The 13,102-nt window shown below is 38.6% G+C and overlaps 1 protein-coding gene across 1 annotated transcript in view; it reads left to right on the top strand.

Annotated features, from left to right (window-relative positions):
- CTNNA3 (catenin alpha 3) overlaps positions 1-13,102 on the top strand; it is a 456,005-nt gene that overhangs the window by 25,497 nt on the left and 417,406 nt on the right. Inside the window, exon 5 of the mRNA XM_084289960.1 lies at positions 7,590-7,709. Coding sequence (XP_084146086.1) covers positions 7,590-7,709 — 120 coding nt within the window. The remainder of the gene's footprint in view (positions 1-7,589; positions 7,710-13,102) is intronic.

The following is a 13,102-nucleotide window of genomic DNA, read 5'->3' as shown; positions in this document are numbered from 1 at the left end:
AGGGGAGGGGAATTGAAAAAAACAGGGCTTACTTTGAATGGATAGGGCTTGCTCTAAGTAAGGTAGAACTTCTCTGGATTGTTTTAACATAAATGTTATGGAAGATGCTATTTATTGTTTTTTCATCAAAATCACTGTAAAGCTGTGCGGTTATTTCCCCATGAAGAAAGCTTAAGAATAGAGCTTAGGGATAACTATGATGCAGATGTTATTTGTACAATGGGTCAATGTGGAGTGCATGCAGTTCCCACAAGTACAACCAAGTGTGAGAAATCAGTGTTATGTCTGGTGATGATGAGGTTTGAAAAGTATTTTGAGAAGGTTGCAAGGTGGGATATTAGTAGCTGGCTGCTTTTACTTATTTATTTGGTCTATGTAGCCGTCTGCATGCTCTAGTCAGGGACCTAGGACTCCATTGTGGTAGCCTGTCTTTGAGCTGATCATGAAAAAAGAGCATTTCTGAATTTTCTTCTGAGTAGTTATAATTGTTCTGCTGCTACGGCAACACTTACATTGAAGTGCAGTGCTTTATAAGAGAGTAATACAGGAGTGACACTGTGAAATTTCCTTCTGTGAGTGTTAATCTTGGAGGGCAAATTCTGGATTAGTGAAAAAGAACTTGGAAGTTCAGTTTCTCTTGGCAAATTATTTATTGGTAGTAAAGTAATGAAGTCAATTTAATGCAGAATAGCTTGTCTGATCAACAATTATTTGTATCTCAAGCATGCACAGATCATTCTGATCCAGAGAAATTTATTTTATAACTTCCCTGGAGGCAGATAAAAGGAAGCGCATGCAAAGCAAACAGTATCTGCTTTATCATCAAAATGCATGTCTTCAGACCCTCCTAAAATGAGAGCAAAATTATGACATTTCCTGAATGAAGGAGGCGGTGTGACACTCTCCATAAACATCTACAAATAGGCACCTTGCCCATTCCATTACAGCAAAATATTGAGAACTATCTTTCATAAATGTCTGCATTTAGTAATTGGAATTTTAGAGAGGTTTTTGACCATTTTTCCAGCCATATCTCCTGGTGATATAAAATAGTCTATTTAGTGTTATTTAGTCTTCTAAAGTAGCAGTATATATTGAAACAGGAAGGCTTTTTTAATGAACTGCTTCCTTGTGTCAGAATGGAAACTAAATTTGCTTTTCTTCCTTAATTCATCAATATTAAAAGAGATTTAACAGATGAACAAAACAGTTCAGTGCTATTTTGCTGCCCTGCAATACAGAAGATTGAAATTTTGAATGGCGAACTTTGTTTAACTTCTGTGAGTCATTCCTCCTTTTTATATCAAATAATGAACTGGCTTTTGCAGCACTGGCCCTAAAGGTGAGCGAGGCCCATATTGAGAACAATGGGAAGTGATTGTCCCCCTGTACTCGGCTCTGGTGAGGCCGCACCTCGAGTACTGTGTTCAGTTTTGGGCCCCACGCTACAAGAAGGACATGGAGGTGCTCGAGCAAGTCCAGAGAAGGGCGACGAAGCTGGTGAGGGGTCTGGAGAACAAGTCCTATGAGGAGTGGCTGAGGGAGCTAGGATTGTTCAGCCTGGAGAAGAGGAGGCTCGGGGGCAACCTTATTGCTCTCTACAGGTACCATAAAGGAGGCTGTAGCGAGGTGGGGGTTGGTCTGTTCTCCCACGTGCCTGGTGTCAGGACAAGGGGGAACGGGCTAAAGTTGTGCCAGGGGAGGTTTAGGTTGGATCTTAGGAAGAACTTCTTTACCAAAAGGGTTGTGAGGCATTGGGATGGGCTGTCCAGGGAAGTGGTGGAGTCACCATCCCTGGAGGTCTTGAAAAGACGTTTAGATGTGGAGCTTAGGGATATGGTTTAGTGGGGACTGTTAGTGTTAGGTCAGAGGTTGGACTTGGTGATCTTGGAGGTCTTTTCCAACGTAGATGATTCTGTGGAGTCAAGGAAGCGCAGCAGGCCATGTCAGCTTCCTGTCTTAGCTGGGTGCCCATGCAGGTGACACTGCAGGTATGTGGTTTGTCAAATAGCATCACTGGCAAATTGAAGCATTACCTGCTGCCTCCCACACCTCTTTGTTTGTGGGCATTATGTGGTTATTACCAGAAATAAGACTTTGTACTTCATACTTAATGTTTCCTCCCACAAGTCCAGTTGTAAGCAAATGAAGTACTTTGCATTGCATATTTATGATATCATGTTTTTGTGACCTGGCTTCTTGTTTAGTTGACAGGCTGTTAATTTTCATGGTGCAGATTGAGATTCCCAGCTGTATCAAGGGAATCCTGTTAAACTTTGAGTGAATTTTGTCCACCTAAGGTATCTGTTTGCTTTTCAAGGATCTGGCTTATGTCAAGTCCTAAACCAGGATGCTTCAGATCCAACTTAGTGACTTGAACCAAAACCTCAGACTGAGCCAAACAAGCTCAAACTTGTCTAGTGCTCAAACTTTCCTTGGGATACCAGAAAGGATACAAGGATGCTAAGTGCTGTTGCAAAGAAACACTATCAAGATGTATTAATTATACTAGATCTTAAAAATCAGGTATCAAGTGCTTTTAATATCATTACTCACTCCATAAATACTCTTGTTATAAATCTGTTTGCTTGCAACAGCTAAACGAGGTAGCAATAGTAAACAATTAAATTAACCTTTTACAGAAAAGTGCAGAGCTAAGCTACAACATTCAAAGAGTGTAAAGTTTATTGAATTGAAGAAATTAATTTGAATAAAGACTTTAAATATCAAAATTTTAGTATAATTTCCTGCTGAAGCATTATGCAGATACTTTGTGTATGCTTCAGCCTCTTTTCTTTGAACCCATTGCCTGATTTTCATCACATAATGCAGATCAGAGATTCCAGGGCTTGTGAAAATAGGAGGGTGGATAGTGAAGGAAAAACTTCTGCTGCAGATAAAAAGCCTGCAACAGGTGCTAATAAAATCACCACTGGGTTCTCAGGTAGCCCTTGTATATAGCTTGACAGCAGGAAAACCTTTAGTCAGAGCTCACATCTCTTTTTGACATTACATTAAATAACCTGTCAGACTGAAGGAAATTTAATCCTGATGTTTATAGTAGCCCTTGTTAATTAGTTGGAACCACGATCATCTTCTGTGAGGAGACTGTGGAGTTCTCAACATGCTTATCAGGGTCATCGTACTTAGGAGGCCATAATAATAACAATTCCAGTCCGTCCTCATTCTGGATTCTCATCGCTCTCTGAGTTGTAGATGGGATTTTTGTGCTTCAGGATCCCTAAAATGGGACTGTAGAAGTTGCCTCGCTTAATTTAGGGCTTCCATTGTGTGTTCGTTTCTGGTCAGGTAACTATTCAACCTTCATTCAGCACCTGAGAGTACTACTGGGGTCATAGTGGCTGGTGTGGTATCCGCTTTGTGGTATTTTTTATTTAGTTCCAGGGTACTTGGCACTAATTTTACAATTGTTGACTTTTTTATTTTGAAAGCAATGTCATAATATTCATCAACTTAATCCATAGATCGTTCTTGTAGGATCACTTCCTGTATTTTGAAAAGATTTAAAGTAATGTATAATATGTTTGTGCTGATATTAAGACAATTAACCAGTAATGCCACAGAGAGCAAAATAGTAGTAAAGGAACGCTGCTTCTCAGCTTCCAGAAACTATGGTCAAAGTACTTTGAAAAAGTAACAACAAAAAAAGAGCTTGTGTGGACTCTTCCCCTTAGGGTTATTTATATTAGGTTATCAGTGAGAAAGAGGAAGAAAATTCTAATACTACTTTTCACCTCTAGACAAAAGTCTTGCTGTGGGTTTTCTTGACCTTCACCTACAAATAGTAGTTCAGACTGATAGAGGAAAATCCAGATATGGTTAAGATTTAAAGGATATTCTGGTAACTTTTGTATGTCCAAGGCAGTTTTTTTTTAGTTTTCTTTTGATGTCAGTGAAAAGGGAATATGGATGTTGTCTTAAAGTTGTTGGCATGTTTTTTGAATTTACTTTTGAGTTAAACTTTTCCTCGCATGTTAAGACAGACTTACTCTAATTGGTTAGTTTCTTGAGGCTGGCCATCACACATCTTTTTTCTATTATTCAAGTATATTATCCCTAAAATTACATGCTTGGTTTGTATTTATTCATCCTTGCTTGCTGGTTCTTGTATCTCTTTCCACATAGCCAAACGCATTATTAATATTCAGGCTGCTTCAGGACATGAGGAATCGAGTGAGCTTGCTAGCAGAGTTCCTGCCAAAGGAAGAATTGGAACTATGGGATTAAGTACATCCTTAAGAGGATGATGATTCTACTGCTCTACTACTTGTCTAATGTGTTGATGAGAAAAAAGACTGCTTTGTAGTAGCTAGTGAGTTTGGGAATCATTTGTGACGCAGTATTGCTCAACCCCATAACAGGATTCAGGAGCTTTGAGGTAGTTTCTGGAAAAGTATGTCATGGGTTTGAGCTGAGCGAATATGGTGGACTGGGACAGATACATTATGAGCAGTTTACTAGACTCATCAAGGAGCAGTTTTTATTTAATTGTTTAAACTTTACTCCAGTCTTGCTTGCAGATGATGTAATTAAATTGCTTCCACCTTACAGGACACCCTGCTGGAGTGTGAATTGGTGAAAGCAAGCTTTACAAGTTCAAGGATTTCAGAGCATCTCTGGAGCAAAGGGAAAATCTGAGGAGGAAAATGTGAGAGATGATGAAGTTGAACAGAAAAGAATTAAGAGTTGTAGAGTTTATCTTAGCATTTATGTTTTCTCAGCTCTGTTGTTCAAGAATTCAGTGCAGTATATTTTGAATGAGAAAGCATTCTTTTATTTTTTTTAGTAGTAAACATTTGAACTACAACTGGAAAGTCTCAAGTTAACCTTGAGTGGTGCTGAATGAGGTGTAGTAAGGTAAATGACAAATGGAAATAAATACTGCTTTAACTTGCTTCTTAGTTTTGAGAGCAGTAAGACTGAAATACAGGCCCGCAGCATGTGGAAAACCAGAAGTGGTGACTTGCCTGGGGATTCCAGGATGTGTCTGTCAGTTGCAGATTGCCAGCTGAAACCTGCAGCTGTTCATCCCCAAAGTGGGCCTACTTAGTGGCTGTTGAGCAGTGTCCACACCTGAGGTTTCCTTAAATGCCCACAGAACAAGTCATGCCGTGGAGAAGTCTACATCCAGGTCAGCACTAGCTGCCAAAGCTGCTGTCAGCTTTTAAAGAGGGACTGAAGATGAGTGGAGATTCTCTTTTTTTCTGCTCCTGTGGTTCCTTTTTCCAATTCAATGACTGTAGTGTTAGCCAAGGTACACAGAAGTGTGCTGTAGTTGTTACTGCAGTGCTTAGTTTGCCAGAAATGACTGGAAAACAGTTCATTTCTTTGGGTCATCTGCCTCGTTTCCTGGACAGTTCATTTCTTTGGGTCATCTGCCTCGTTTCCTGGACAGTTCATTTCTTTGGGTCATCTGCCTCGTTTCCTGGACAGTAGTACCACAATCCAACTTACAGTAGGTAATACACATACAGGCTTTGCAACTGTAGTAAGCTAAGGTAGTATATTGGACAGATGTAGAAAACATGTAGTTTTTCCTGATGATCAGTGTAAAGATGTGTTTCTAGACTAACTGCTGGTGCTAATTGCTGAGATGACAGAATATTTCTAAACTACTTGTGGCTTTACAGCTGTTACATGCTTGTGTGGAAAAGAAGAATATTTACAGACAGTGAAACAGCAACAGCCAGAGCAGTGATTTCCTGAAGCAGCAAGGAAGCTGTAGCAAAATCAGATATCTGACCTTGTCAAAAAGATAGAATTCCATTTCTGTAACTGCAGGCGTGAATGACTTCAGTTTGCTGTTCTAGGTCTTGGACCTGGAATACTAACAGAGCCATGGGAGGGCAACTTCCTTCCCTGTGCATCGTTTCGTAACCAGTAGAAGAGGTATAATACACCTTTGTCTTTCTGAAGCATCACGTATTAACCCCTGGAGTGCTTGACAAATCACTTATGTGTATCAAGGCTAGGATCAGGTAGGGACTGAGATATTTCAACCTGCTCATGTTTTCTTTACCTTAACAGAAGGAATGTGGTTGAAGATGTTTGCTGTTTAGGGTTTTTTAATCGATACACCAATTCATATTTTCTTTCTACCTTCTTTTAAAATTTGCTTATCTGTGTGTATGTTACTCAAGTGAAGTCTTCATAGTGCTTTTCTCCTCGTATAGCAGCTGTTAAATACTGTTTTCACCGAGGACTCAAGAACTATATTATAAACAAGTGGTATGTGGGAAAGCTTTTTTAAAAAAGTAATCTGAAGTATATCTCCTAGAAGAAGAAGACTTATAAAATTGAGGTTTTACTTCTTTTTTGTTAGACATGCCTGAATAGGGAAGAGTATGTATATCTTACTACTACTTTATAAGCTCAGGGAGTTGTGTACAAAATACTTCTGTAACTTTATATCAATGATGTAACAAACATCCTGATCAGACCCTAAAGGATGGATTTTTGATTTGATTAAAATTAAAACTAGAAACAAACAGGTTTTACGCTTGCTGTGACCATCTCTGTTGCCAAGCGCCAGAATGTGTGTTGTGTCCAGAAAGTCCATCCAGCAGTCAGACCACATGATGCTTGTGTCCAGATGTTAGGACCAGGATTTGTTGTGAAGATCAGAGGCTGAGAGGCACCGGTTGTCAGGTCCTTCTCAAATCTCCTGGGTTGTTCTTAGGTTGGTGCCCATGTGCATATCTGGGTTGTCCTTCCATACCTTTTTAGACCTAGCAGATATCAGCATCCCCATCCTGTCTGAAAGTCCTTTCTAGTCTTTGTCTCTAGTTCTGGATGGCAGTGCAGTTGCTTCTAGGTGGTAGATGCAGTGGGATCCTGGTGACCTACTAATTTATGGGCCATTCTGCAAGCACTTCCCTTACTGTGTTCCTTGAGACTGTCTCTGTGCTGATATCTCCGGTTCTTCTTTCGCACAAATCTTATCCTTTCTGTTGCAGTTCCCTACAGCTGGGTTGGTATTGTTCATCTCTTTGATAAGTACCAGTTCTGTTTTTAGTAATAGTGTGTGTGAAAGAAGTGTTACATTTAAAAGTGAGATTTCAAAGTATGACTGATCTTGTCACAGCTTTCCTGTAGTATCTGAGCACTTTGCCTCAGGTGAGTCTTGAGCCTTGCAGAGTATGGTAAGTAAGTTAACTTGATAGTACCCTGAAAAACAGGATCCACTGTTACGCTTGTTCAGATGAGGAGTTCATGGCCTTTATGAAGCTGCATATGCTTTTAGTTAGTTGGGGGGTGAGAGGGGAAGTATCCGGTAGATTGATAAAGAACTGATCTTTAGAGATCAGGCAGATTGCTAGTGTTTTGTCTTATATCAGTCTTACCTGTGAAGTCAGTTAGAGGATTTAATTTACTTAAACGGGATATGTGCACTATACTTTGGATAATGGAATTGATTTCAAAGTTGTAGAAGTGTGCTTGTGTCTATAAGATGGTACACTTGAAGATGACAGTATTTAGAATATAATCCTTACACACACACAAAAAAAACACTAACAAAAAACAAACCAACAACTGTGTGAGTGATATTTTTTTCTTTACTATCACAGTTTCAAAGAACCTTTGAAATGCTAAGAAATGTGTCCAGTAAGTCTGATCTACAGAAAACCTACCAGAAGTTTCGGAAGGATCTGGAAAATCTTGATTACTTGGCATTCAAACGTCAACAGGTAAGAACATGGAAGCTGGGTTGGGAGACATAAAGCACTGGGCAAAAGCATGGTAGGTGGGAGAAGAAGCATCTGGTAGGGTTATTGTTCTGTCAGTAGGGTTTAATACTTAACGTAATGTGATTGTGAAAGTCAGTAGGAAGTGTGGCAATTCTCTTTAATGCATAAGGTGTTGGAGTGCGTGGTACTTGATTTCTGAAGATTTCTTTGTTGTAGAGCAAGGTAGGTATGGCAGGTAGGTGAGGCTCTGCTGACTATTAAACTTTGCATTAACATAAAATGTTTTTATTAAATGGCATAAAAGTACTGTTTGGATTTTTTTTTTTTTTTGACTTGGGAAATGAACTTAAATCCACAAAAGTCAATGAAATCAAAGGCTAACTGTACATGCAAACCATCAATTATTTTTTTAGAAATGAATTTACAAGGCTAGATTGCACAAAACAGTGTATACAGTCTTTCACTCATGCTGGTGATATCAAGGTTAAGTCAAATTGTTAACATGTATTTAATCTTGGACATACTTTCTGTAACTTGTGTGATATCTGTGAAATTGTCAGCTCTCATATTATGTCTTAATTTTTGCTTTCTTGGGGGAAAAATAGGCTTTGTGTCTTCCAGACCATATTTATGAAGTGCACTAACATTTCTGTGTGGATTGTTTTATTTGATATTTTTCTGAATTCTGTCACTTGGTGTCAGTGTTGTCTAACACTTCACTTGCTCGGAGGCAGATCAGTTCCAGTTGTTTGTATCAGGTAATTGATTTGATAGCTTAAAAAATGAGGAAAGGGCTCAGGGACAGATTGTATCTGAACACATGAATATTTGGTTCTTTAATTGGAGAGATCAAGGAGCAATTTGCTTGGGTGAGTTTTGGAGTGGTGGGAGCTGTTATTCTGGGAGAAATACAGCATATTTCTTTGTGCCCTTGGACATGGGGCTGCTGGCAAGCAAAAGTGTTTCAACTGGCAACTAATGCTAGTTTTAGCCTGTAACGTGGGTTTGTTATTTGATCTCATAGTTATGTCAAGCATAATAAACGTTACATCTGCAAGGGTTTGGAGTGTGTTTCTGAGCCAGGGAAGTGTAAATTCTGTAATTGGTTCTAAGGCTATCACCACACTTTTGTTGGGATTAGCTTTCTCTAGTCTGAATTCTCATTCTGACTTTGCAAAATTCCTCATCATTTTAGGCGATATATATCTGGTTCTCTAGCAGACTCTGAACATGCTTCAGTAACATGCTTCATTGTCAGCAGGGCGTCTTTTCTCCTGATTGCAGATCTTTGCCATTTTTCTTTCCTATCCAGAGTACTTTGAAGCCATTTAGAGAATCTCAACATTCTTGTTTAATATCAGGTATTGATAGATCTCCTCATGCTATTTCTAACATCTTTTTGGTCTGTTTCTGTGTTGGCAGAAGCTTTTGCACTTGTAGGTACTAGAGGTGTATTAGCTATAAAATTACTTCCTGCTTTCAGTCATAGAAGATAAGCTTTTTACTAAGCTGTGCATCTGTACAAAATGAAATACAATGCTATTAAGAAAATAAACTAGGCCAAGGCTGAAATCAGAATAAGTCTAGAAAAGTTCCCTGTATCTCAGTCTGAATTGCATACCTGATCAGTAGCTCTGTGGTTTGGCAACTTTTTTGAATGGTAACTGGTTTTGAGACTGAGATTTTCATCTCAGTAGAACTTTCTGGAGATTGAGCAGAGAGGAATTTGAAAAGCTGCTTCTGTTAGCTATAGAAGACACTTTAAATTGCCTCCTGCTTTTGCAAGAAAGTGATCTCTTTTGAAAAGGTTAAGATTTGCTTTGATTACCTATGGAAAAAGCGCAGATCTAGATCAGGACTGAAGCTGTTCTGAGCTTGGGACTTTCATTACTGTGTTCACGGAGTGTACCTTTAGATGATAACCTATGTTCTCTCTTGTTAGATTAAGGGATATTCATAGCCCTACCGGCAAACTGTTGAGTCACTGTGATCTGTTTGGAGATGAACAGCAGTTGTATACAATACCAGTATGGATCCATTTGTCAAAAAAAAAAATAAATATTTGTTTCACTTTATCCAAAAAAGAAAGATGGAAGCAGACAACTTTCATTCAAAAATAATGTAGTTCTGCAGAGTTGGAAGTTTTCAGATTAGGTGGGAAATTACTTTTTTTTTTTTAAAAAAAAAAAAAAGGATGTTTAAAATGACCCATTTTGCCTCTGATTTTTAAGTATGGACCAAACTTCTATGAGTGGTAGAAGTATAAAAGAGACAAATGTGTTTGGAATGATGGCTTATGTTAAATAATATTTAGCTGACAAATCTCAGAATGGAATAGAAGCTCTTGAATTTTCAGATAGCCAACAGATTGCTGACATAAAACTATTTTCAAAATTGTCAACAGTTCAGTTCTGGCTTTCTTCATACAAAAGCCTCAAGTTTGTTAGCAAGTGTTGGTAACTACTCTCAGAGCTTTCAGATTCTAATTTTACAAACAGTCTGAGTAGATGTATGAGTTGGAATGGTACTGGTCAGGGTGGCTAACTTCTTTGGTAATTACAGAGGAGGAATACTGAGGCTTCTTGGAGTCATGCATGTTTCAAGGCAGAGCTGTGTGCGTGACACCTAGTGGTGTGCTCAAAAAGCCTGCAGGATGCTCTCTGATTCTTTTGTGACTTGAACACATGAAGTATTGTTACATGTGTATGCTGGATCTAGATGCTGTTGCTGTGGTGAACTCTTACCATATTCAAGTCTGCTCTACTATGCTGCTGTATGTCAGCTTTCCTTTTTACTGCCAGTGGAAGACATGCATGTCTCCATCTCTACAGGCTTGCCATACGTTTCCAACAGATGCCTTATTAGCCAAGTCACTTGGAAGCATGCTTACCTCGGGTCAGGTGAAGATAAAATGCAAATAAAACATTTATACTCAACAGTCGAACATAGGCAGACCTCTTGAAAATGTTGATGAATGATGCAGCTGAAGAAATGCACCAAGCTGTTTGCTGGTTACTGCAGACCCACTCTTAGCCCTGGCATGGGCTTTTGGTTTACGTGCCTTTTATTCTCCCCATTCTGGCATTTATGTGACCCTACGTAGAGATAGTTCAGCGTGCTAAAATGCTTTTTGGTGATCTCATTATTTTGTTACTCGCTTAAATTGACATTCTTTCTCCCTCAGCCCCATCCAGAAGGACATCCCTTTGTCCATCTAACTTATTGTAGACTTCACTGAAAAGACACTTGGTGGCAACTTAGTCTTTCCACACACTTCTAAGGTTGGGTTGTACTGCTGAAGAGATCCATTTCATTTGAGAATAATAGTTTATAGCAAGTCTCCCGTTTTGAAGTCTTCCAGGAGATCTGTGTCTCAGAATTTCTTTTTTCCATGTCCAGTTTAATAATTCCTTTGAATTACAACAGACTTCTCAGTTTCTTCATATTGACTGTTGTCTGAAGTTTGACCAAAAAAAATAGCTGCATACCACAATGAGTAGTAGAATTCTTCTCTTGTCCTGTGACTTAAAGAATGTTTCCAGTAAGAGTTAAGTAAACTTTACAATGAGCATTGTTTTGTATCAATCCATGCATTAACATGTCTGTCATATGGATAATTACATGGGAAATTGGATAAAATGGTAAAGCACTTCGGGATAAGAGGGGACTTTAAGCTACAGATCCCAGCGCTTTTTTTTTTTTTTTCCTTTGGGGTACTGTAGTAGAGCTGTAAATGACACTTTGCAAACACTTTGCAGCATGCCTGTTTTATACTGTCCTGTTTGCTTCCCATTAATACTTCATTTTGTTCAATGTCCCTGTTACAATCAGTAGCAATAGATCTCTGCAACCCAGGTGGTCTGTGGAGACTTTAGAGAGTTATGTTAGGAAGACAACAGTATCACTGTTGCTGTCTAAATGGTGGAAAAACTTCTAAAAAATGTCTTATAAATGTCTTATTTTGATGGCAAGGGTACATTTGCACAGGTAAGTTCTATGCAGAATGTGCTAAGATTGTGTTGTTTTTTCAAAGTGTCTGTAGCTGTAATTGTTTCATTCCTGAATAGTTTCCTGTTCAGGAGAGACAACGTATTCTACCTTTTCTAAAAGTCTGAAGAATAATACAATTTAGAGGGTTCTATAACAATTTTCATGTTTTAACACTGCAAGCTAAAACAAAAATTATTTCCTGTGTTCTACCACCTTTGGTAGAAAAGAAATGAGAAGAAGACATAAGCAATCTTGTTTATCTTATTTATTTGTTTAGACTGCCTCTTCAGAAATAACGTTCCTTCTGAAATCCTGTGTGGTAATTTCCATTAATTACACTTTCTGTTGCTAAGGAAGAATTTATTTGCAGTAAGCTTTGCATGGACTAATGCAAATTTAACAAATGTGCAGCCGTGAACACCACTCAACTTTCTGCTTTGCGAATTAGTATGAACTTCATGCATTATTTCTTGCACTTTTGGTATAGATGATAACCTGTTGGAGAAAAAGAATAAAATTTGAATTCTGTGTGAATTCTAGGTGAGTCTTAGATGCTGTGTTTATTCTGTTGATCTTTTCCTGTTTCCACGTAAGTAGACAAAAGTTAAGGAAACATGCAAGCATTTCACAGTAAAAGGACACTGAAAGCGGTATTAAATCAAAAAATCCTTATATTGTTATAGACAGAGAAGTGTAGTACTTGTGAATTCTTGTGGACTGCTGCCAGATATAAGGGAATGGAATGGTATCAGCAGTGAATCCAAGAGATACGGAAGAGTAAACAGAGGAAAGTATAAATGAAGAGAGGACAAAAAATACAGTGTCAATCTTGATCACAATTGTTATTCACAATTGTTTTCCTTTCTAATTATCCTGGCCAAGGAATGTGGTTTGATCTTTAACAGATTTTTAAGTGTTTGTGAAGATGCACGAAAATTAATGGGATTACTTGTTGGAGATGTTTGAATGCATGTTCTTCCCTGTCTTGCAAAGCTCCTGTTAGGATGGAGGATGTTAGAGGGGGAAAAGAAGCAGCAGTAATATGGGGATGAGAGGGAAGAAAGGAATTGTTTTAATTCTTATAGGTGTTATTTTGAGGCAACTCAGTGTGTCTGCAGATAGACACACTGAGTTTTGTATGCGTTTTCTTTGTTGATAAGAGCCATTTGCATGGGCATTAGGCAAGTCCAAAGATAACTGTAGATGTCAGCAAAGAACCTGTGATATTAAAACCTAGTGATCAGTGGGGAACACCCAGGCATTTTCTATCCTCCAGCATTTGTGGTCTTAGGACCTGCTTTTGCTGTGTATAGGAAGATTGTGAATGTTTGTTCACTTCTCCTTCCTTCTGTTTGCTTGAATGCCCTCCACCACTTCTGTAAATCAGTAGAATTATACCGTGT

Source organism: Netta rufina (genome assembly GCF_964035555.1).
Source record: "Netta rufina genome assembly, chromosome: 7".
NCBI lineage: Eukaryota > Metazoa > Chordata > Aves > Anseriformes > Anatidae > Netta > Netta rufina.
This window is presented reverse-complemented; position numbering and strand designations above follow the sequence as displayed.